The sequence below is a fragment of the Suricata suricatta genome, chromosome 8 (assembly GCF_006229205.1).
Source record: "Suricata suricatta isolate VVHF042 chromosome 8, meerkat_22Aug2017_6uvM2_HiC, whole genome shotgun sequence".
Classification (NCBI taxonomy): Eukaryota; Metazoa; Chordata; class Mammalia; order Carnivora; family Herpestidae; genus Suricata; species Suricata suricatta.
In genome coordinates, this window is record NC_043707.1 from 15,222,507 (window position 1) to 15,248,741 (window position 26,235).

The following is a 26,235-nucleotide window of genomic DNA, read 5'->3' on the forward strand; positions in this document are numbered from 1 at the left end:
ATGCTACCTCTTGTCACTATGAAGACATTACTTCACGCCAAGTGTTTTTGGCGCCTAGCTATTCCTGGTTCTGTGAGAGAACTGCATGAAGATTATAGAACAGTGCCTCCTCAGAATTTTTCCAACTATGAATCCATGAAACAGGAATTCAAACTGGAGACTCCAGAGTATTTCAACTTTGCTAAAGATGTCCTGGACAAATGGACCGATATGGAAAAGGTATGAAGCAAGGGCCAGTTCAACTACAGTTTCTCAGATGGAAGCGATTTTGCCCCCAGGGGATATTTGGCATGTCTGGAACCAATTTTTGTTGCCATGACTTGTGAGAAGGTGTGTGCTAATGGGTAAAGGCCAGGGATGCTGCCACACAGTCTCTAATACACAGGGCAGTTCCCCATAGCAAAGAATTATCTGGATCAGCATGTTAATAGTTCCATGGTTGAGAAAGGTGATGGTTATAAAAATGCATGATTATAGGTTAACTTCTTAAAAATCCAAAAAGGAGTCAAATGAAAGTGATTCCAAGAGTCAGAAATGGTAGGAAGCAAGGCATAGATATATCATTGAGAGAATATAAAGGGATGCAATGATTCTAACTTTTTGGAAAGAAAAGCAATCAGGCTAAATGAGAAAGGATATACTTGAAGAAATGACATGGCTCCCAACAGCTAGAAATAAAGACTCTAGAGTTATTTTCCAATATTCCATGTGTGTCCTAACCAATGACCTGTGAATTTTCTTCTGGAATAATATTCCATTAATTCAGTTAAAATAGAATTTAGCAAAATTAATTAATTAATTAAATAGAATTTAGCTGCATAATTACCTTAAATCTATGACTGGTTTGTCTTTCCTCAGGCTGGAATCAGACCTTTCAATCCAGCGTTCTGGTGGATAAATGGAAATGGAGAAGAAGTGAGATGGAGTTTTGAAGAACTGGGATCTTTGTCTAGAAAATTTGCCAATATACTTACAGAAGCCTGTGCCCTGCAAAGAGGAGATCGAGTAATTGTGATTCTGCCCAGGATCCCAGAATGGTGGCTTGCAAATGTAGCCTGTCTGCGAACAGGTTCGTAGTATTTGCAATCTAGTTATATTTAAAGTAGGTTAGATGGGAGATTTTCCAAAAGTTCTAAGTAATCATGAGACATTCATTTGGGTGAATTATTTGAGGAACTGTACACAATATAGTATTATTCTCAGAAACCTTAGAAATGTGTTGGAAACATTCTATACCTTTTGACTTAAACTATGGGTTGGGTTTTTCATATGAAAAAAGTTTCTTTTTTTATTGTTTTAAGTTTATTTACTTATTTTTGAGAGAGACAGAGAGTAGGGGAGGCGCAGAGAAAGAGGGAGAAAGAGATTCTGAAGCAGACTCTGTGCTGTCAGCACCGAGCCCAATGTGCAGCTTGAATTCACAGACCCTGAGATCATGACTTGAGCCGAAACCATGAGTCAGACGCTTAACCAACTGTCACCCAGGTACCCCATGAAATAAATTTATTAACCAAATGCCAATCAACAATTGAATACCCTCATACCAACCACTCTTCTATAGACTCAAGGTCATCTGAATTTCAATGCAGCCACAAACTCAAAGAACCTATCCAGCTCTTGTTTCATGCCTTCATGTCTTTCAGGGTTAATTACCATTCACTGGTACCCTAAGCCAAATAGCTGCTACTCCTCCTTCCAAATCAGTTCCTATATCCTGTAAATCTGACTTCCTACATGCCTTCTGAGTCCCTTTTTTTGACCAATTCTATAGCCATTGCCTTACTTCACATGTTTGCCATCTCCTGAATAGATTTGGCCAAAAGTCGTCCTAATTCTGGTCTTGTGTGTGCCTACACTTTACTCCAGTCCAATTCATCCTCCATAGCCACTATTCTTTCTAAAATGCACATTTTATCTTGTCATTATGCTGCGTGACATTGTTTAATAACTCTCTATTGCCTACCTGGTAAAATCTGAACTTCTTTGGTTTGTCATGGAAGGTTTCAGCTATCTTCCCTTAATTGTTTTCATACTCTGTGCTCCAGCCATATCAAGTAGTTTCCTGTAAGATTCATGATCTTTCCCATTTCCTGGCTTTTGTGCACATTGTTTCCTGTGCTTTGAAAGCCTTTTCCTCACGGCTAACCACCTGGACAAATTCCATTAGTTTTTCAGGTCTCAACTCTAATATTACTTCTCACCCGGAGTGCCAATTCAGGTGCTTTCTTTTTCGAGCTGCCCTAAGAAACATGTATGCGTTTCTATTTTATTTTATTTTTTCAATCTTTTTAAAATATAGAGTTTATTGTCAAGTTGGTTTCCATATAACACCCAGTGCCCATCCCCACAAATGCCTTCCTCCATGTCCATCACCCCCTTCCTCTCTCCTCCTCCCCCTTCAGCCCTCAGTTTGTTTTCAGTATTCAAGAGTCTCTCATGATTTGCCTCCCTTCCTCTCCCTCTTTCCCCCACCTTTCCCTCCCCATGGGCCTCTGTTAAGTTTCTCCTGTTCCACTTCTGAGTGAAAACATATAGTATCTGTCCTTATCCGCCTGACTTATTTCGCTTATCATGACACCCTCGAGGTCCATTCACGTTGCTACGAATGGCCATATTTCATTCTTTCTCATTGCCATGTAGTATTTCATTGTATACATAAACTGTATCTTCTTGATCCATTCATCAGTTGATGGACATTTAGGCTCTTTCAATGATTTGGCTATTGTTGAAAGTGCTGCTATAAATATTGGGGACATGTGCCCCTATGCATCAGCACTTCTGTATCCCTTGGGTAAATCCCTAGCAGTCCTATTTCTGGGTCATAAGGGAGTTCTATTGTTAATTTTCTGAGGAACCTCCACACTGTTTTCGGAAGGGACTGTACCAGTTTACATTCCCAACAGTGTAGGAGGGTGCCCATTTCTCCACATCCTCGCCAGCATCTATAGTCTCCTGATTTGTTCATTTTAGCCACTCTGACCAGCGTGAGGTGATATCTCGGTGTGGTTTTGATTTATATTTTCCTGATGATGAGTGATGCTGAGCATTGTTTCATGTGTCGATTGACCATCTGGATGTCCTCTTTGGAGAAGTGTCTATGTATGTCTTCTGCCCATTTCTTCACTGGATCATTCATTTTTCAGGTGTGGAGTTTGGTGAGTTCCTTGAAGATTTTGGATACTAGCCCTTTATCCAATATGTCATTTGCAAATATCTTTTCCCATTCTGTCAGTTGCCCATTAGTTTTCTTGATTGTTTCCTTTGCAGTGCAGAAGCTTTTTATCTTCATGAGGTCCCAATAGTTCATTTTTGCTCTCTTGATTCCCTTGCCTTTGGAGCTGTGTAAAGTAGGAAATTGCTGCAACTGAGGTCAAGGAGGCTGTTTCCTGCTTTCTCCTCGAGGGTTTCGATGGTTTCCTGTCTCACATTCAGGTCCTTCATCGATTTTGAGTTTATTTTTGTGTATGGTGTAAGAAAGTGGTCTAGTTTCATTCTTCTGCATGTTGCTGTCCAGTTCTCCCAGCACCACCTGTTAAAAGGCTGTCATTTTTCCATTGGATACTCTTTCCTGCTTTGTCAAAGATTAATTGGCCATACATTGGTGGGTTCAGTTCTGGGTTCTCTATTCTATTCCATTGGTCTATGTGTCTGTTTTTGTGCCAGTACCATACTGTCTTGATGATGACAGCTTTGAATTAGAGGCTAAAGTCTGGGATTGTGATGCCTCCCATTTTGGTTTTCTTCTTCAATATAACTTTGGCTATTTGGGGTTTCTTGTGGTTACATATGAATTTTAGGATAGTTTGTTCTAGCTTTGAGAAGAGTGTTGGTGCAATTTTGATGGGATTGCACTGAATGTGTAGAGTGCTTTGGTTAATAATGACATTTTCACAATGTTTATTCTTCCAATCCGCAAGCATAGAATGTTTTTCCATTTGTGTCTTCTTCAATTTCTTTCGTAAGTTTTCTATAGTTTTCATCGTGTAAGTCTTTTACACCTTTGGTTAGCTTTATTCCTATGTATTTTATGGTTTTTCATGCAATTGTGAATGGGACCAGTTTCTTGATTTCTCCTTTAGTTGCTTCATTATTGGTGTATAAAAATGCAATCGATTTCTGTACATTGATTTTGTACTCTGCGACTTTGCTGAATTCATGGATCAGTTCTAGAAGGCTTCTGGTGGAGTCGGCATTTAGACTATCATGTCATCAGCGAAAAGTGAAAGTTTGACTTCATCTTTGCCAATTCTGATGCCTTTTATTTCCTTTTGTTGTCTGATTGCTGATGCTAGGACTTCCAGCACTATGTTAAACAACAGCGGTAAGAGTGGATATCCTTGTCGAGTTCCTGATCTCAAGGGGGGAAGCTTTCAGTTTTTCCCCATTGAGGATGATGTTAGCTGTGGGCCTTTCATAAGTGGCTTTTATGATGTTTAAGTAAATTCCTTCTATCCCAACTTTTTCAAGGGTTTTTATTAAGAAAGGATGCTGTATTTTGTCAAATGCTTTTTCTGCGTTTATCAACAGGATCATATGATTTTTATCTTTTCTTTTGTTAACGTGATGTATCACATTGATGGATTTGCAAATATTGAACCAACCCGGTAACCCAGGTATGAATCCCACTTGATCATGGTGGATAATTCTTTTTATATGCTTTGAATTTGATTTTCTAGTATCTAGTTGAGTATTTTTGCATCTGTATTCATTAAAGATATTGGCCTGTAGTTCTCTTTCTTTGGGTCTTTCTCTGGTTTGGGAATCAAAGTGATGCTGGCTTCATAAAATGAGTTTGGAAGTTTTCCTATTTCTATTTTTTGGAATAGCTTGAGAAGGATGGGTGTTAATTCTGCTTTAAATGTCTGATAGAATTCCCCTGGAAAGCCATCCAGCCCTGGGCTCTTATTCGCTGGGAGATTTTTGATAACTGATTCAATTTCTTCACTGGTTATGGGTCTGTTCAGATTTTCTATCTCTTCCCTTTTGAATTTTGGTAGTGCATATGTGTTTAGGAATTTGTCTATTTCTTTTAGGTTGCCCAGTTTGTTAGCATATAATGTTTCATCATATTCCCTTATGATCGCTTGTATTTCTGAGAGATTGGTTTTAATAGATCCATTTTCATTCATGATTTTGTCTATTTGGGTGTTTTCTCTTTTCTCTCTGAGGAGCCTGGCTAGAAGTTTATCAATTTTGTTTATTTTCTTTAAAAAATCAACTCTTGGTTTCATTGGTATGTTCAACTGTGGTTTTTTTAATTCTATATTATTTGTGCCCTGATCTTTATTATTCCTCTTCTCCTGCTGGTTTAGGGTGCTCTTGCTGTTCCCCTACTAGTGCCTTTAGGTGCTCTGTTAGATTTTGAATTTGCACTTCTTCTAGTTTCTTGAAATAGGCCTGGATTGCAATATACTTTCTTCTTAGAACTGCCTTTGCTGCATCCCAGGGAGTTTGGATTGGTGTATTTTCATTTTCATTTGTTTCTGTATATTTTTAAATTTCTTCTCTAATTGTCTAATTGGCCCATTCATTCTTTAGTAGGGTGGTTTTTAACCTCCATATTTTTGGAGGTTTTCCAGACTTTTTCCTGTGATTGAGTTCAAGTTTCATAGCATTGTGATCTGAAAGTGTGCACGGTATGATCTCAATTTGTTTATATTTATGGAGGGCTGCTTTATGACCCAGTATGTGATCTATCTTGGAGAATGTCCATGCACACTCAAGAAGAAAGTGAATTCCCTAGCCTCAGGAATTAGAATTCTAAATATATGTGTCAAATTCATTTGTTCCAATATGTCGTTCAGGCCCATTTTTTTCTTTAGTGACTTTCTGTCTGGTAGACCTATTCATTTCTGTAAGTGGAGTATTAAAATCCCCTGCGATAAGGACATTCTTATCAATAAGATTGTTTCTGTTTGTGATTGTTTAATGTATTTGGGTGCTCCCAAATTTGGCCTATAGATGTTTATAATTGTTAGCTCTTCCTGATGGAGAGACCCTGTAATAATTATATAACGTCCTTCTTCATTTTTTGTTACTGCCATTACTTTATGTTTTTTAATTTTTTAATATTTTTACATTTATTTTTGAGAGAAAGAGAGACAGCATGAGCAGGGGAAGGTCACAGAGAGAGGGATCACAGAATCTGAAGACAGGCTCCAGGCCCTGAGCTAGCTGTCAGCACAGAGCATGATGTGGGGCTCAAACCCATGAGCCATGAGATCATGGCCTGAGCCAAAGCCAGACTTTCAACTTACTGAGCCACCCAGGCACCCCTGCCTTTACTTTAAAGTCCAGTTTGTCCAATATAAGTATGGCTACTCTGGCTTTCTTTTGACTTCCTGTCGCATGACAGATATTTCTCCATCCCCTTTCAATCTGAAGATGACTTCAGGTCTAAAATGAGTCTCTTGTAGACAGCAAATAGATGGATTTTGGTTTTTTATCCATTTTGCTACCCTGTGTCATTTGATTGGAGCATTTAGTCCATTTAATTCAGTGTTATTATTTTTAAAATATGGTTTAGATTCATTGTGTTCACTGTAGGGTTCATGCTTATAGTGGTGTCTCTGGTACCTTGTATTCCTTGTATTCCTTGCAACATTTCCCTCATAGAGTCCCTCTTAGGATTTCTTGTAGGGCTGGTTTGGTGGTGATGAATTCTCTCAATTCTTGTTTATTTGGGAAAACCTTTATCTCTCCTTCTATTTTGAATGACAGGCTCGCTGGATAAAGGATCCTTGGCTGGATATTTTTTCTGTTCATCACGTTGAAGATTTCTTACCATTCCTTTCTGGCCTGCCAAATTTCATTAGATAGGTCTGTAACCACTCTAATAGGTTTCCCTTTGTATGTTAGGGCCCTTTTATCCCTAGCTGCTTTCAGAAGACCCCTTCAGTGATCAAGCATCACTCAGATGATACAAATCAAACAAACAAGCAAACGGGGAAGGAAAAAAGAAAAGGAAAAAACCCCAAGAAAATAAAAAGAAAGAAAAAAGGTGGGGACAAAATAAAAGACAAAGGACAGTCTAAAAGTGGAAAACCAGTGGAGGGGTGAGATAATAATGAAATAAAGGAAAAAAAAATCTGAATGGCAAGAATTGATCTAATCATGGTGATGCATCAATGTTGGTGTTTCCTGGACTCCGGGAGGGAAAAGGAGGGGGGAAAAAAAAAGCAGCTCTCCAGCATGGATGGGCATGGTTTGGTGTAGGTTGCTCCCCTGAGGAGCATGGGTGGGCTCCAGTGTGGATGGGCATGGTTTGGTGGGTTGCTCCCCGAGGCCCCTTGTTGGTTGTGGGGAGAAGAATGGCAGTGCCTCAGTCCCCTTTTGAACCAAGCATTGCTATCCACTCTTTTGGGTCCTATCTCCCTGTGCAGTACGTGGGCCAACTTGTATTTTCAAAGCCCAGCCTCGTTTCCAAATCCTAGTCCACACACTTTAATGATGCTGCCTGAGATTAGATGTACTTCCGCAGGCCTGGTGCCACCTCCAGGAATCACAGCACCAAGCCCAAGAAAAATGTGCCCGGTAAAGGGACGGATCTCTCTCCCCATGCCCTGCAGTTATAGATGGGATGACAGGATCCCTCTCCATCCCTGGCCGAGGATTTTCTCTTCTCTAGAGACAGCTCCATAAGCGTTTTTAGCCTCTCTCTCTTCCTCTCCTCTCTCTATGGTTCTGCGCGCTCCCCGATGCTCTGCACGAGAGGGGCTCCCTTCCCTCTGAGTCTCAGGGTCCTGGCCCGTTTTTATCTTCCTCAGTTCACACTCACTTACACACGAGGCTGTCTTCTTTGTAAACTGTCTTTTCCTCCCACTCTTGTACATCAGAGTATTGTGGCTTCAGTCCTTCTTAGTTTGATAGATGCAGGCGGGTCAAAATTACAGAGCTCCCTACTTCTCCGCCATCTTGTCCCCCCTCCCTCCATTTTAACCTGCACTATATTGTCTGAGTATATCATTTGTTATAAACTTGTCATTCCCAGAAGACTATGTATGTTCCTAAAAGGCAATGACTATGAGGATAGTCATGTCTGTACCTCCAATTGTTGGCATATAGTAAATGCTCAGTAAAATATTGCTTGAATTAATTCATATCCCTACTGCTATAATAAATCATTATATTAAGTAAACATTCTTAATTTATCATAATAATTTCTTGCAATTGAAGAGAGGTATACATTCTCATATTATATACATATAAATTATACACTGGAGTTGCAGAGCCCACTTTTACAGTGTTTTTTTTTTTTTTAATGATAGCTTTCATGAATGCTGCTATACTCATTGTCTTAGTAAGAGGACTGTTGGATTGCCAGGACCAGAAATCCATTCATATTAGTTCAATTAAGGAAGGATAATTATTGAATGTCTACTGAAGAGTCTTACAGAAAAAAAAGTGCAGCGAGAGCAACTGGCCTCTGCAAGGGAGGAGGCTATTCAGAAGGCAGCTTCTTTTTCTATTTCTTTGGTCTAAAGCCATAGAGCCTCTTGTCTTGGCCTCTCTCAAGCATCTGTTCTTTTGACCTCTGCTAACACATGATTTCTTTTCTCCCTTCATTTTGGCTGACATGTGACTTTGGTTTGCCACACAGATGCCTTAGGTCCTAACTCTGTATATCTCAATTCACTTAGTCTCTTAAATCAAATGTTTGAGGCAGAATCTGATTGGCATGGCTTGGGTGGGCCAGTCAGATGTGGTCAGGAGCAGGTTCATCTAGTAAAAACATGTTTACTGGGGTTACAGAAAGGAAGGAAGATTCTCTTAGAAGGGAGAATGAAAGGGAGGAAATAAATGATAAATATACAATGCTGAAACTAAGCATTATCTACCACCTACAGGGATGGGTAGATGGACTAGGCTTTCAAATCCTATTGCCAAATTGAATGATAAAAGTTACTTCTTTTGTCCACCAAACAAACTTTTGGAAAAATTTTGTCTTTTCATGTAGATCTGTTAACAGAGAGAAAGGAGGCTACTAGTGGCAGAGTCTTTTGACCATTCATGTAAATAAACTGGTAATATCATTTTATATACACTATATCATAAACATGGTAATGAGAGGCATCCCCCAAGATTTAAATAAGATTTTGCTCCCTGACAAGAAACAGTGGAATGCTTCCCAGAATGATTAATTTGGACAGGAAGAAGTTTTAATACGTAAGAGTGATCACTATTAATAGGTTCCTTTAAAGATAGAATATGAATAATATGTTAGCAGAAATTAATTATCTAAGGGTAATACATTTAAATAAAGTGCTTCCTCTAGGCATCAAATGCTGGCTGTGAACTTGTTGTTAGAGAGTGCCTCTAAATTATTAACAGAAAACTGTTAGGCCATGGCAGGCTAATCACTTATCCCCAGGTGGAGCATCTCTAAGAAATAACCTTGGAGTTAAAGCCTCATTATGTTGCTGCACTGCTTTATTAGAAAGGAAAGGTATTCTGAAGAACTTTTTGCTTTGGTCCTGATTGCTTCCTGAAGAGCTCCATCAAGGGGCTTGTCCTGTCCAAAATGGAAAGAAGATGTCAGTGTCAAGAGTCCAGGAATGAGCAGGAATGTGTTCTTCAATCTTCCTTTCCTGCTGTGATGCTGGGAAGAACAAAAACCATTGTGAAGTGTATACCTTTCAGCCCTATCCTGAGTGTCTGGACCTAGAGTGGTGGAGTCTGAAATATACATATGGATACGTATAGACATAGAGATACAGATATAGACATATTCTTGAAAGTCCACTAGTCCTTTGAGAAAACAATAGCTAAAATTTGTTCAGCACTGTTCTATGCTCTTTATACATTTTAACGTATTTACTCCTCATTAATCTTATAGAATCCTCATTTTATAGAAGCAGAACCTGAGACTCATGGAGATGGATTGGCTTGTTCAAGGCCAAGCTATAAGACTATTTGGCTCCAGGACACACTCTTAACCATTACACTATACTTACAGTGTAATTTATAGCAGGGAGAAGTAGACGTGCAGAAAAGATGAATACCTCAATCCTTCCCTTTGGAGAGAAATCATAAAACACTCATGTATGTTTTAAAAGGTACTGGACTGAAGTCGTTAAGTGTACAGCTCTAGGGCCAGGTTACAAGGTTCAATCTCTGCACTGCCACTTTCTATTTCAGTGATCTTTGGCAAATTATTCATAGATTTTGTGTTTTGGGGTGATTTTTTTTTGGTATGGATTAAATAAGTTAAAACATGCAAAAACACTTAGGATAGCATCTGGCATTTAGCCAATAAATGTTGGATAATATTACTCTTCAATCAAAACTCTCTTCAAAAAATAGGGGGAAAAAACTCTATTCAAACTGAATGTTATGAATGGTCTTCAGATAGAAGGTAATTATCCAGCATTTAACATGCTTTCATGGTAGTTCAAAAGGGTCACAGATTTTAAGATCCTTTGAAAGGCAAAAGCCGAATAATGAAAGGAAGATAAATAGATACCTAGACCAGTAAATGGAATGGTAAACTCCTCCTGAGACATACAAAGTACACTACCCTAACTGGCATGATAAATGAAATCCTTCTTCCTATACATTGTTTCTTTTCTGCCCCTTTAGGGACAGTTTTAATTGCAGGAACCACTCAGCTAACCCAGAGAGACATTCTCTACAGACTACAATCTTCAAAAGCAAAGTGCATTATTACCAATGAAGTTTTAGTCCCGGCAGTAGATGCTGTTGCATCTAAATGTGAAAATCTGCACTCCAAGCTAATTGTCTCTGAGAAAACCAAAGACGGGTGGGGGAACCTCAAGGAGATGATGAAGTGAGTAGCCATAATTGTTGTACAACAGCTTCCCCAAGAGAAAGGCAATATTGAAAAGATATTCAACCCACCAAGTGATCTGATAAATGAAAATTAAAATGAGGCAAAGGGAACAACTGGTAATTACAGCTGCACCAACAGTACAAAGCTCTGATGCAGGAAGGAGGTTGGAGTATTTTTTTAGAGGTTAGGATCTCCAGGAAGCAGGCTCTGAGATAGAGATTAGTTGTGTAAGAAGCTTATTAAGGAGTTGTCTTGGGGTCAACATCTATGAAGGAAGGGGAGGGAAATGCAGGTGGATAGGAAGAAATTTATCTCTGATGCACCCCCAGAAAAACCCTTGGCCAGCCCACTGGGACCTCTGAGGCATGGATAGCCCCTCAAAGCTATTCCCAGATAAAGGAAGAGATCCTGGCCTTTATATACCCACACAGATCAGTACCTGGGTGTGGCCTATCCCTAGAAGGAGTGAGTGACCTTGAGCAAGGCAGCTGTCTTCAGCCAAAGCAATCTCTAAAAGAGCTGGCCCCCAGCACGGGGGGAGTAAGTCCTTCCTTTCTGCAGCAGGATCTGGGAGGTGGCTCACAGCACCATTCACAGAGCTGTTATCATCTCCCAGAGAAACAGAGAAACACAATGAATTCTTCTCTGTAGGCTATATCATTTCCTTGCTGATAACAACACTTCAGGTTATAAAGAAGAAGAACACTTAATATTAATGGATGCGGTTATAAAACTGAGTTACACTGATGCTCAGTCCCTGCTATGGAATGCTTCCAGGGGTCACTTGGCACTCTGGCCAGGTACTGCTTCTATCTTAGCTTTAAGCTGACAGCCAGTTCCCTCTAGAATGAACTTCCTACCTTTAGTCAAGGATTTGGAAGCATGCTTGCAACTATGGACTTGTTCCTACCGCCTCTAATATAGCCATCATTTATTGAGTTCTTACCAAAAGTCAGGTACTGTTCTAATTAAAATAATGTTATAACTGCAATAATGGGGTACATTTATATGGCGTTTGTTAGGTGCCAAAAACTGCTCCAAGCACTCACATATATTAAGCCATTTAAACATCACAATAACCTAAGGAGCGGGTACTATAGTAATACAGATGAATAAGCTCAATTGCTCCGATCTGGTAGAGCTGAGTTTCAAACTCAAGAAGTCTGGCTTCTGAGCCCCACTCCTAAAGGCTATGTGTTTACTGTCTCTAGTGGTGACAGATTGGTATGATAACCCACCTTGGTTTTCAAAAGCAACCGTATTTATAATGAAGTGATAAGTACACCACTGTAGGTACTATTTTTAAGGAAGGAAATTATGGAACATAGACTAAATACCTAGTCTAGCTTTGTTAGGCTTTGAAAACAGCTTCTTGGGCACATGGGTGGCTCAGACGTTAAGCATCTGACTCCAGCTCAGGTCATGATCTCACGGTTGGTGAGGCGGAGCCCTGCTTCAAGTGAGCCTCGCTTCCCTCTCTTCTCTCTCTCTCTCTCTCTCTGCCCCTTCTGGGATTCTCTCTCTCGCTCGCTCTTTCTCTCTCTCTCTGCCCCCCCTCATTTGCACCCTCTCTCTCTCTCAAAAGAAAGAAAGAAAGAGAAAGAAAGAAAGAAAGAAAGAAAGAAAGAAAGAAAGAAAGAAAGAAAAGGAAAACAGCTTTTCTATAATTCTCCTGGCCTGGAATGAATAATCCATTCATTCTCAGCCTAATCCTCCCAGACAGAATCTCTGTGCAGCGTTGACCTCCTCGCAGCCGCCCTAATGTAGGGCCTATTAGCAGCCCAGTTATCCTTCAGAACTACAGCCAAATGATGTGGGAATTACCAACCTGCCTAATACCATTACCCATGGCTTCTTTTAACATACTCACCTTTTTAAATGTTTATTTATTTTGAGGAAAAGAGAGAGAGAGAGAGAGAGAGAGAGAGAGAGAGAGAGAGAGAGAGAGAGAGATCGCACATGCAAGCAGGGGAGGGGCAGAGAGAGAGAGGGAAAGAGAGAATCTCAAGCAGATGGCACACTGTCAGCACAGAGCCCGATGTGAGGATCGATCTCAAGAACCTTGAGAACATTACATAAGCTGAAATCAAGAGTCAGACACTTAACTGTCAGACTCAGCCACCCAGGCACTCCATCGCTTTTTAAAAAATCACATTTGAAAACATCCACAGTGAAGGGGAAGAGGCAGTTCTCACAAAGCCAGGATTATAAGATCAAAAGATCCTCATTATGCTGGTGGTACGATCAAACTCTTGAGGTTTTTCCATCTGTTTTTTAAAGTTTATTTATTTATTTTTGAAAGAGACAGAGGGAGAGAAAGAGAGAGAGAGAGAGAGAGAGAGCGAGCCTGAGTAGGGGAGGGGCAGAGAGAGAGGGAGAGAGAGAATCCCAAGCAGGCTACACACTGTCATCTCAGAGCCTGACATGGGGCTTGATCCCACAAACCATTAGATCACGAACCTAGCAGAAATCAAGAGTCAGACACTTAACCAACTGAGCCACCTAGGTACTCTCTTGAGTTTTTTTTAAATGCTTCAAATCTTCCTTATTGTACAGTTTAAAAGCTATGAAACCAGCTATTATAAATGGGCTTTGATGATGAAATTCAGTTTAATTCTAAAAAGCACCTAAGAAGATAAAGAGATGGTTTCTGCCTTGGAATTCAAGTTGAGTCAATGAGGCCTGATCCATAAGGTGAAGAGGTCCGAGTAGACGGTTTCTCGAATTCTTTGCTCTGGTAACAGTTCATGGGGCTCTGTATCATGTGCAGAATCACTGTAGTTCTTCCTTTGTAGACATGCCAGTGACAACCACACCTGTGTGAAGACAAAACACGATGAGATGATGGCCATTTACTTTACCAGTGGAACGAGTGGATCTCCGAAAATGACCGGACACACCCACAGCAGTTTTGGTTTAGGATTATCTGTAAATGGAAGGTACCTTCACAGAACTGCAGCTTGATGTGTCAATACTGTGGAGGTGATGATTCATTTATTGGCCTTTTACATTTGTTTTTCTTACATACACAGGATGATTCCTTGTTTTCCCAGGTTCTGGCTGGATTTGACACCTTCAGATGTGATGTGGAATACCTCAGACACAGGCTGGGCAAAGTCTGCATGGAGCAGTGTCTTTTCTCCATGGATCCAGGGAGCATGTGTATTTGCACATTATTTGCCACGTTTTGAGCCAACTTCCATCTTGGAGGTAACACAAAGCACAAGAGGTCACCTTTAGAAATGCTTTAGCAATGTCCCTGACAGGACTGATAAATACAGTAACTTGCAGAAAGCAGAGTAGACAACATGATTTAAGGTATTTCACATTTGGGAAGTCAATTATCCTGAAAAGATACAGAGACAAAAGGCATTTATGTTAGAATAAACAATGTTTAAGTTGTGCTGTGCCTTAAGTAAACATTTAGGGACTTATTAAAGTTGTGGTCAGACCAAGACTTTACTTCTAAATTGCAGACACTGTCCAAGTTTCCCATCACTGTCTTCTGTTCAGCACCAACTGCATACCGAATGCTTATACAGAATGATATGTCCAGGTAAGAAATGTTGGTAAATCGGCACTTAGTGGGGGTAGGGGAGAGGAAGAGGAAACCGTAAAATAAAGGATCTTTCTGCCTAAAAACATAGTCCCACAATGACAAACCAGAAGATTGGAATGGATTGAACTTTCCTTATGCCAAACTTAGAAAAGGGGGTTAGAAATTAGCTCTTTTGTTAAATCTTTTAGTGTAGTTCAATGTAGATAGTATACTTTTAAATTTATAAAAAAGAAAAAAATTTTGTTCTTTGTGCCCGTGATGTTCTTTTAAAGTGAATTATAATATTGATGTGAATTGATTTGTGTGATTAGATTCTATAATGTGCTCAAATATGATATAATCATTTAATATGAATTCATTCCATTTAATATTTGGAAATGTGCTCTGAAATAAATGTAAAACATTTAGAATAGCTTGTGTTATTTATGTTGGGAAAATGTACTGAATTAGAGAAACTTACGAGCATTTAATAACTTCCTTACACAGGATGGGTGAAAATGATATTTGGGTTGTTATATCCTATGAACCATTTGTAAATGCCTTAATTTGATGTAAATATCTTTGCAACAAGATAGAAGCTTTTTAACTTCCAGTAGCCCTGAACTATGAGAGTGCTTATTCCACAGTTACTTAGGTTGGGCACAGCATCTGACTGACAGAGGATAGCTGTTTTTTAACCTCTCCTTAAAGTTTGGTGTTGCAGATTGTGGTGTGGATGTTAAAAACTACACTGATCTAAAAAGAAACTAGATTTGTGGAGTAATATATACCTGTAATTATACCCACAAAAAACAATATTTGGGGGACATCTTAGGGCTTGAATATAAAATCTTTCAGTAAACCTCCCCTCGTGTAAGTTACTGTTAATGGTTTGCGGTACAACATCATTCTCCAGAATATCAAGTGGAGGGAGATGCTCCCTACTTTTCATGCAGAAGTGGATCAATGTCTATAAAGAGTGACAAATAAAGTTAATAATGATTCAAAAAAAAACCCCATAGTTCTACACTAGTAGGTATGGAATTTAACAATCTCTTCATCCCCTTCTCCTTCTGGCTTTCATTCTTTAAATCATTACATCCAGTGCAGGCTCCCCCAAGCAAGGTGAGAAAAGGGAGGGTGTAGCCACAGATGCACCCCTGAGCCCAGAGGCTACAGATAAGGAAGTGTTTAATCTTTGAATGATGAATGTTACCTGAGCTGAGAAAAAGAAATTAACCCAATGTGGAGCTCTGTCCCAGTGAATTGGAAAAAAAGATGAATGTCTTTTACTCTTGATTCCATTTGAAAGGGTACATTGGTAAATATTTTTTAATTATTAAAATTGCTAAAACTCTTTGAATGGGAAATATTTCATATGACATAAAATTCAATCGGTGTATAAGGTTAGAGAATGGAGTCTTCCTCCAAACTTTGTCCTCAGTCAGTTCTCGTCCTCCCTAAAGTCTGTGCTTACACAAACCAATATGCCCATATTCTCCACCCACCCCCCACCGCCTACCTTTTATAAACATAAATGGAAACATGGCATGTTCACAGTTCTGCCCCTTCCTTTTTTTGCCTAAGAGTACATCCTGGAACTGTGTGCTATCCAGTGCTATGCAATATGGTAACCATTAGCCAATGCAATTATTTAAATTTAACTTTAATTAAATTAAAAATTCACTTTCAAAGTTGCACTAGCCATGTTTCAAGTGCTCAGCAGCCACATAGGGCTAGGTAATACTGCAGTGAATAGTGCAGATAATAGAACATTTTGATTGTGGCAAAAAAATTCTATTGGACAACAATGTCCAGGAGCATCCTTATTATTTTTTTTTACAGCTCTATAGGATTCCACTGCATAAATATTCCACAGTCAATTTAACCACACAATTGGTAAATTCTTATCACTGATTTAAAATGTTATTATACACTACCTTCCCTGAGGATGACATAGCTTTTTTTTTTTTTTTTTCTTTTACAACAAATTACACACTCCTAGAAAATAAGAGGGGAAAAATGGATGTCTTGGGAGTCATTTTATGTTGTTAAAATGGTTTGTTTATTTTGTATTGAAGAGAGGAGTAAGGAAGGAACAAACAAACACTTCATATTGAATTTCATTAGAAATAACCCTGATTTTAATTTCTCTTTTTGTCTCATAAATTTAACTTATTTGTTTTCTGAAAAGCTATACGTTCAAAAGCTTAAAGCACTGTGTGAGTGCTGGGGAACCAATTAATCCTGAAGTGACTGAACAGTGGAGAAACCGGACAGGTCTGGATATCTACGAAGGATATGGACAGACCGAAACGGTATATGACCTCATTGAAAAGACAGGGGTGGACTCGACTTAGCTGGACAAATAAAAAGTAATATGTATATACATACATATATGTCACTTATAAATTTTAAAATAAATGTTTATTATATCCTTATAATTGTTTGAGGGATTCGGAGGTAGAGGAGTGGTTAGAAGAGTAGCTTAAATAAAGTTGGAGAAAAGTTAATTGCAAAAAAACTCTGTAACAGATACAGTTGTTTAGGTAGCCATTCATTGAGAAAAACTACTATAGAGCTGATCAGGGCAAGGGCATTAAAATATATTTTAAATGAAAGAATGCTACATCAACAGACAGATTTCCCCTTATGAAAGAGGGAACTTTCTTAGGGCTGTCTCAAAACAGAAGATGCTGAGTTTCTTGCTACTTGAAACATTAAGAGTTCACTTAGACAACTCCTTGGCAAGTATACTCTAAAAGGGGTTATTTAAAGAGCTTGTAAAGCACTGCTGAGCCATAGGGGCACATGCACCCCAATGTTCATAGCAGCACTGTCAACAATAGCCAAATCATGGCAAGAGCCTAAATGTCCATCAACTGATGAATAGATCAAAAGATGTGGCTTATCTACACAATGGAGTACTACATGACAATGAGAAAGAATGAAATATGGCCATTCATGGCAAAGTGGATGGACCTTAAAGGTGTCATGCTAAGTGAAATAAGTCAGGCAGAGAAGGACAGATACCATATGTTTTCACTCATAAGTGGAACAGGAGAAACTTAACAGAGGACCCAGGGGGACGGGAAGGCGGGGAGAGAGTTAGGGAGAGGGAGGGAGGCAAATCATGAGAGTCTCTTGAACACTGAAAACAAACTGAGGGCTGAAGGGGGAGGGGGGAGGGAGGGAAGGGGGTGATGGACATGGAGGAGGGCACTTGTGGGGATGAGCACTGGGTGTTGTATGGAAACCAACTTGACAATAAACTATAAAAAAAGAAGAGTTTGTAGAAATAATAAGAAGAAATTCTAGAGGAAGTAAATAAACTCATAACAAATGTGGTTATTACATAAGAAAAAGGAGGCATGCAACGGAGCAGAAAAGGGAAAGGCTGAAAGAAATTTTTCATAGTGTGGCTAAATCATAAGAATGGTCAAAAATTGAAATACCAAAAATAAATTTACAGATGTATTAAAGAGAAAGAGCAGAACAAGTGTCATGCTAATATGGGTATAAATGTTTTCATAAATATGGATATATTAGTAATTATCAAGTGTTATAACTTTACTGTATATATGTGTTTAGTGCCTATCTCTACACTCCCTGAGAGCAGAAAATTTGTGTTATTTTGAGCCTGATTCATCATATGTTCTCAATAATTATGTGTTGAATGAATTCATGTAGATGAATAAATGAATTTTAAGTTATTTGTAATGTTACTTTATTCTTTCTTCTTTTTAACTAGGTGCTAATCTGTGGGAATTTTAAGGGAATGAAAATCAAGCCTGGTTCAATGGGAAAGCCGTCTCCTGCTTTTGAAGTTAAGGTTTGCACATCCCCTTCCAGGAGAATATTTAACAACCTAATCTGTTTACCACCTACCCCTACACTCCTAGTTTTGGTGATGATTTCATGCTGCTTCCATGATATCTTAATTTCCAGGTATTAGAAATGAATTAGAGACATTAGTTTAATGGTGTCCATTTTTTTTTTTTTTTTTTTTTTTTTTTTTTTTTTTAGCAAAGCAGGGGCTTGTGCCAAGCAGGTCTAAGCATTTTATAAATATTAATCCTTTTGATTCCCAGAAAGAACCTATGAGAGACCAATATAAAAACAATTTTACAATGGCTGAAGGGGAATGACAGATACAGGCTTCTAGTTATAGAATGAATAAGTTACAAAGAGAAAAGATACAGCATAGGGAATATAGTCATTCAATACAATACAATATAGTATTGTAATTGTAATGTTTGGTGACATGTGGTAGCTACATTTGTGAACATAGCATAAGATATAAACTTGCCAAATCATTATATTGTACACCTGAAGCTAATGTAACATTGTATGTCAACTGTACTTCAATAAAAAATAAAAAAGAACCATTTTACAAATGAAGTATAGAGAGGGAAGGAATTCACCGGAAGTCACAGCGCTAGTGGCTACTAATGATGGGATTCAATCCCAAGAAATCTGGTTCCAGTATCTGTGTTCTTAATCACATCCTTACACTGCCCTTTCTGTTGAAGGAGGTCAAGATCTCTTTAGGGGGTCAAGTAGGCCAAAGGAACTTACAGTTTACAGTGGCTGGAGTATTTTTCGCTTTCCCCAGTCCTTCCGGGCCATTTCCTTGGTTTCTTTAACCATGGCCATTATTACCACCTGATCCCTAGGGAGCATCCTATTCTCCCATGTGCACACTTTTTATAGGGTTAGGATTGTTCTCAGATCAACACACCCAAAGCGAGGTATAGCCAAAGGAACTTACACTAAATGATAAGAGAAAACCTTAGCATAGCAACAAAAACACAAAGTGGATGCGCTTATAAAATGGAGAGCTCAGAAACCAAACCTAAATGAGGGTTAAAGATTAGATCAATGCTTCCAAAGCTTTTCCAATCATAGAATCACATGGATACTTGTTTCAAAACACTAATTCTCAGACCCCTTCTAGGTGGGACCCTGAAATTTTTGTTTTAATCAAGCACCCCAATTCTTATGATTAGGTAAGTCTGAGAAAGTTTAGATGAAATTGATTGTTGATGTCACTGTTTATTGAATAAACCAGAAGTTGTGTTCTTTCCCTGACTTTAACATTGCTGAGAACCTTGTCTACATAGGATTGTCTTGGGGCGCCTGGGAGTCTTCTCAGTCAGTTAAGCTTCTGACTTGAGCTCAGGTCATGATCTCACAGTTTGTGAGTTAGAGCCCTGTGTCCAGCTCTGTGCTGACAGCTCAGAGCCTGGAGCCTGCTTCAGATTCTGTCTCTCCCCCTCTTTCTTCCACTCCCTGGCTCGCACTCTGTTTCTCTCTCTTCCTCTCTCAAAATTAAATATCTAAAAAATTAAAAAAAAATTTTTTTTAATTAAAAAAAAAAAAAAAAGACCTGAACCATCAGGTGGTTCTGCTATTCACTAGCTGAGTGTTTTTGGGTAAATTGTTAAAGTCTCAGTTTCCTGATTTGTAAAATAGGGACTATGGTGACCAACTTGGGACTTATTTGGTTGTAGCACTAAAAGTCATACATCTCAGGGACACTCTCCTGCCTTAGTTCTGGGCAAATGAAGATGGTTGGTTGCCCTAATAATGAAACTGATATCATAGGTTTCTTGTGAGGATTAAATAAGATAATTAAATGAGGATTAAAGAGCATAACAAAGTGTTTGGCACATAATAAAGTCCTAAAAGATAGGTGCCATTATAATCATTCAGTTCTCTCTTGCATTCCCTTCCTTTGGAAAGCTTTCCTTTTTCTTTTTTTTTTTTTTATGTTTATTTATTTAATTTGAGAGAGTGTGTAGGAAAGAGAGAAAGGCAGAGAGAAAGGAAGAGAGGAAGGGAGGATGGGAGGGAGAGAGGGTAGAGGGGCAAAGAGAGAGGGAGACAGAGGATCCAAAGTGGGCTCTGCACTGACAGCAGAAAGCCCGATGTGGGGCTCAAACCCACGAACCACAAGACCATGACTTGAGTTGAAATTGGACACTTAACCAACTGAGTCACCCAGGCCCCCCTGAAAAGCTTTTCTAAGAAGAGATGGTCTGGGATTCCTGGTTATCTTCTGTAAACAGGCTTAATGATAGTCCACTGATTTATAGGCTGCCTTAGGTTGGAGAAAGAAATAATTGAGCATTATCATGTCTGCATTATACATAATCAGGTTGGCATTTTACAAACTTGTGTTCCTTTCTTCCATCTTAATGACAATTCCCAGCATGCATTGCTATGACATTCTCATAGTATGGCTGTACTCACATGAATCCCAACAGCAACGTATCACCACTTCCCCACTAATTTAAGCCCTGTGGATTTCTGGAGCAACTATATTTGAATGCAAAAAGGGTGTGGCCAAGAGGAAAATCGTGCTCTGTCATGCATCCCCAGTCAGCATCACTACTTTCCTTCCCCTCCCCCGATTTTTATTGTAATAAAATACACATAAAATTTACCATCTTGGCCATTTTAAATGCATAATTCACTGGTATTAAATACATCCATAATGGGGCACCTGGGTGGCTCAGTCGGTTAAGCATCCGACTTTGGCTCAGTCATGATCTCACGGTTCATGGGTTTAAGCCCCACATCAGGCACTGCGCTGACAGCTCAGAGCCTGGAGCCTGCTTCAGATTCTGTGTCTCCCCCTCTCTCTTACCTTCCCCCTGTTTCTCTCTGTCTCAATAATAGATAAAAACATAAAAAATACATTCATAATATTGTGTCCCTATTACCACTATCCATCTCCATAACTCTTTTCATCTCATAAAACTGACTCTATATCCATTAAACAGTAACTTCCCACTTCCCAATGCCTCCAGCTTGGTAACCAGCATTCTACTTTCGACCTTTATGACTACTGTTTATAAGTGGAATCAGAGTGTTCGTCTTTTTGTGATTGGCTTATCACACTTAGCATAGTGTCCTCAAGTTTTATCCATGTAGCATGTGTCAGAATTTCCTTCCTTTTTAAGGCTGAATAATGTTCCATTGTATTGGCTATAACACATTTTTGCTTTTCCATTCATCTGCAGTGGATGCTTGGGTTCTTTCCACATTTTAGCCATTACAAATATCTCTTCAAGAACATGATTTTAATTTTTAGGTATATACCCAGAAGTAGAAATGCTAGATCATATGGTAATTCTATTTTTAATTTTTTTGAGAAATTGGTGTACTGTTTTCCACAGTGCCTACACCATTTTTCATTCCCACAACAATGCCCAAGAGTTCCAATTCCTTCGATCCTCACCAACACTTATTTTCTGGGTTTGTTTTTTTTTTTATAGTAGCCATCTTAATGGGTGTGAAGTGGTATCTCCTTCTGAAGTGTATCTCTTTTGATTTGCATTTCCCTAATGCAGCTGTCTTCATTTTTAACTTTTCCCCGAGAGCTCTTATTACTGCTTTTGTTACCTAGCTAAGAGCATCTGCAGTGACATCCTGGAATCTGGGGATATACTCCAACCAGCTGGACACCAGATTCTTGCAACCTCAAAGCTCAAAGCCCATAATTTTAATGATTTTAAGACCACTTGAATAAGGAACATGATTCTCTCCAGAAATAATAGAACATTTTATCTCTCATCTATGAAAGAGCAGTCTGTGAGAAGTATTTGGAACTCTTCAAACATCTCCTTTCCATCAGTAATTCCTTGATACCAGAGCCAAATATTCTTTAGATGACTGGGTGGGAATTTGTATTTTTTTTACTTACAAGAACTTAAAAGTAAGGTTTTACAGTTAGAATTCCGTTGCCTTTCAGATTTCACTTTGGAGACATAGCCCATTTCCATCTGTAAAGTGCCAAATAAGTATCATGTCCTTGTTTTCCATACAAACTTTGGTTTGAAGGCTCTTGGTAGATATATATATATAAAAGCAAAGTAGAGTGTTCATATTTAAAAAGAGCTAAAAGTTATTTGAAGCAAAATCTGGTACAAAAGTTAAACAAGCAACCTGAGAAATGTTGATCTGGATTTTTAAAAATTGGATTGAACTCCCTGGAGAGATTCTACAAAGAAGTGTAATGATGAAAAGGAGAAGACCTAGAGTGTGGTTGCTGAGAGCTGAGTTCCAGCACCTCAGTTTCCTCATTTGTAAAATGAGCATAGTAATAGTGCTAACCAGATAGAACTGTTGTAAGGACTAAAGAAAACAATACATGTGATGTACTTAGAGCTGTCCGTGCTTACAAAATGCTAGGTACTTCAGGGAACCAGGAGGACTGGGGAGAAGAAGGTAAGAAATCAGGACTTTTGGCATATTCACCAGACTCCACCAGAGAACATTCCCCTTTCCCTGCTTATAATGGGCCCCTGAAGTAAGGTTTAGTTTGTTCCACAGTTAAAGTTTGAACAACCAGTAATGAAATATTTACTTGAGAGCAAAAGATAATCAAGATACATTGCCAATTGATAAAAGTAAAATAGTATATTAGAAAGTGATTCTATTTTTTCCTATGTCTATATTGTCTCAAAAAACCTCATAAAAATGTGATTATTGCTAGATAGAATAAAATACATTTTTTATTCTTTCACATTTTGCTAACTTGCATTTTATAATATATTTTGCACTAAGAATTTAAGTAATACAAAATTCTTTTGGGAATTTAAAGTATACTTAAAATACAAAACAAAGCATGCAAAGTAAAAATTTAACATGTTAGCACATTAAATTAAAAATACTCTTAAGTAAATTGTTCTATTTTATCCTAGATTTTAGACATAAATGGCAATGTTCTACCTCCTGGAGAAGAAGGAGATATTGGCATTCGAGTCCTACCTAACCGACCACTTGGCCTTTTTGCTCAGTACATCGTAAGAGACTTATTTTCTATTTATTTCTCAAAAGGAGAGCCTGAGTGGCTCAGGTAAGCATCGACTCTTGACATGGGCTCAAGTCGTGATCCCATGGATTGTAGGTTCGAGTCCCACAACTGGCTCTGTGGTGACACCGTGGAGCCTGATTGGGATTCTCTCTCTCCCTCTCTCTGCCCCTCTCCTGCTTGCTTTCTCTCTCAAAATGAATAAATAATACAAAAAAATATATATCTTTAAAAAGATATTGCTAACTATCCCTATTTGTCACAAAACACACCTAGGATAGGTGCTTGGCCTTTTCTGGAGAGACTCATTGTCCTGAATAGTAATCCCTCAGATAGGAAACAAAAGAAATGCCCACATGCTTATTCTCCCTGGGCTAGGTCACTGCTCCAGGCCCCTGAGAGTAAGAGAAGGGAGCCCTAGAAAGACAGCCCTCTTCATATACACTTATCCTCTCCAATACAAGACAGCAAGCATTTTCCTGAAATCTGACCAGTGATTTCCCTTCTTGAGAGCAGTGAGAGGGAAAGAAAATGGGGCAGTGGGATTAAGTAAATGTCTTTCACTAGAGTCTTTCCAGGCTCCCTACTGTTTGCAAACCTAGTTTCATGTCTAACAGAAGTGTGTGTGTGTGTGTGTGTGTGTGTGTGTGTGTGTGTGTGTATAAAGTTTATATTGATATAATCAAAAGTCCAGGTTCTACTTGTTAATTTTACATAATGTAACAGTACTTCATTTTTCCTCTTGCCAAAGTTACAGAACCAGTTTTGTTTGTAAAACAAAATACAAAAATAGAAAAACTATTCTTTGAATTATTAGGTGCTGGTGCTTTCTTTCAACTCTGAAGATTCACTTCTCACTTTTCCTACCCATGTTAGATATTAACCACTTAGCAAAAGACTTAATTAGTCCATGTCTTGGAGCTCTGACCTCCTGCAGTGTTTCGTGATCATCAAAGAAAAATCTCAGGATGGCAGTATGCCTAGACTTTGTAACTGTAGTTTACCTCCCTTACGTTGGGCTAGCTCAATGCTAGAATTGCATCCTTATTTCATGCACTGGCTCCTCTTCATTCCAAGGCTTCTCAAAAAAACCAAACTTTTTTTTCTCCTTCAACACTTAATCCAACTATACAGAAGAATCACATTCACAGTAATATTAATAAAATGCTACTTGTTTCACAGGATAATCCTACAAAAACAGCTTCAACCCTGCGAGGCAATTTCTATATCACTGGGGACAGGGGCTATATGGATGAAGATGGGTATTTCTGGTTTGTTGCAAGAGCAGATGATATCATATTATCCTCTGGGTAATACTCTTTTTCATCTATGCATATGTCTAAGTTAATTGAACATCAGGGTTCTGGAGTGAACCTGCTGCTCACCTTTAAAAATTCCTGTCATATGTTTATTTCCCAGCTACAGAATTGGACCATTTGAGGTAGAAAGTGCCCTGATTGAGCATCCTGCAGTTGCAGAGGCGGCTGTTGTCAGCAGCCCAGATCCCATCAGGGGAGAGGTAAAAAAAAACCTGATTCATCTTCACTTTATAATTTGTTGGCAATCTAACACATACTTTTCAACAGTTTATGTTAACACAATAAACCAAGTGATTCATTCACTAACTATGCAAGTCAGATAGTCATTAGTAAATATGCTAGTCAGGAAAGAATTGCGAAGGATAAGACTAAAATATATATAAGGAATTTGAATTCTTTTCATGCAGGGATGGTGTGAATGCCAACAACCCAGACTCACAGCAGGACAGGATGCCAGAGGTCAGCTAGATAGGATCAAGTTATTCTCCAGGTCTGGAAAAAACATGGTCCCTAATGTGGCTGAGGAGAATAGGCTGGCATCCGTTATCACGGGTGGGAGCAAGGTCAGAGATAGGAACTGAGGCAGCAACTAGAAGTAGGCTGGGTAGGTAGCAGAGAATTCAGGAAATAAGCCCTGAATAAGACAGGGGTCCTGAAAGCATTTTTGTTTTTTTTTAAAGTGCCCAATGATGGGCTTAAACTCACGACCCTGAGATCAAGAGTCACATGTTCTACTGACTAAACCAGCCAGGCACCCCTGAAAGCTCATTCTTATTGGGGTTGATCAAATGGTAGTTTGGGTTTAAAGGTTCCATGCCACTCTTCAGGTCTCCTTTGCCAGGCAGGGCCTCCAATATTCCAGATAGATGAGAGCAGGGAATTGATCTGGTGATTACTGAAATTTATTCCTTCACTCTGAACTCCACGAGTAGGATCACATAGCTCTTTGGAATTTGAAGGCCATTGGGCACTATTAGACTTACGCAATGATAGAAATGTTCTCTATCTGCACCATCCAATACAATAACCATACATGGCTATAAAGCACTTGAGATATGGCTGGTATGACTGAGAAATTTTTAATTCATTTTAATTTAAATTCAATTAATTTGAATTAATTTACATGTGGCTAGTGGCTACTATATTAAATAGCACAACTGTAGGCTCTTCTCATAAAAAATACAAAATTTTACATAGAATTTCGGAGAAATTCTGAAGCCCACTTAAAAGACTTTAGTTTAAAAAAATGGGGCATCTGGGTGGCACAGTCACTTAAACATCTGACTCTTGATTTTGGCTCAGGTCATGATCCCAGGGTCATGGGATCAATCACCACGTTGAGCACCATGCTAAGCATAGCACCTGCTTGAGATTCTCTCTCTCTCTCTACCTCTGCCCCTTTCCCCCTTTGTGCTCTCTCTCACTCTAAAACAAAACAAAAAACAAAAACACCCAAAAATGAAAAAGTAGTACTTCTAATACTACTACAACTAATACTTAGTATTTCTGATGACTTAGCATGTTCTAGGTATTATAAACCCTACACAGGGCCTGAATATGTTATTTAATCCTCACAACCTCTTTTTTGGGGGAAGGAAACTGAGGCACAAAAATGTATCCTAACTTCCCCAAGATTACACAACCAAGTGTGATTCGAACCCAGTTTGTCTGATTTTAGAATTCATGCTCTTAACCATGTTAGCATATTCCTTATTAGTTTACCATCTTATGTAATGATTTATAAAGACTTTTATAAAGTAGGCCTTAT

At 38.8% G+C, this 26,235-nt stretch overlaps 2 protein-coding genes across 5 annotated transcripts in view; one reads left to right on the top strand and one right to left on the bottom strand.

Moving 5' to 3' along the window:
- The window catches only part of ACSM3 (acyl-CoA synthetase medium chain family member 3), a 27,823-nt gene continuing 1,588 nt past the window's right edge, over positions 1-26,235 (top strand). Inside the window, exons 1-11 of the mRNA XM_029947247.1 lie at positions 1-219; positions 859-1,069; positions 10,579-10,786; positions 13,585-13,728; positions 13,843-13,999; positions 14,266-14,345; positions 16,522-16,645; positions 18,079-18,159; positions 23,039-23,140; positions 24,331-24,458; positions 24,568-24,667. Of these exons, the coding sequence (XP_029803107.1) occupies positions 1-219; positions 859-1,069; positions 10,579-10,786; positions 13,585-13,728; positions 13,843-13,999; positions 14,266-14,345; positions 16,522-16,645; positions 18,079-18,159; positions 23,039-23,140; positions 24,331-24,458; positions 24,568-24,667 (1,554 nt within the window). The remainder of the gene's footprint in view (positions 220-858; positions 1,070-10,578; positions 10,787-13,584; positions 13,729-13,842; positions 14,000-14,265; positions 14,346-16,521; positions 16,646-18,078; positions 18,160-23,038; positions 23,141-24,330; positions 24,459-24,567; positions 24,668-26,235) is intronic.
- ERI2 (ERI1 exoribonuclease family member 2) overlaps positions 9,412-26,235 on the bottom strand; it is a 27,363-nt gene continuing 10,539 nt past the window's right edge. The window contains exons 9-11 of one of the 4 annotated variants that reach the window (XR_003911756.1): positions 13,733-13,992; positions 13,417-13,605; positions 9,412-9,511 (exon numbers count right to left, since the gene is read on the bottom strand). The gene's annotated coding sequence lies outside the window, so the exon portion shown is untranslated. Of the gene's footprint in view, positions 9,599-13,380; positions 13,606-13,732; positions 14,136-26,235 lie in introns of those variants that run through there. The other 3 variants (XR_003911757.1, XR_003911755.1, XR_003911758.1) reach the window with 3 other exon arrangements.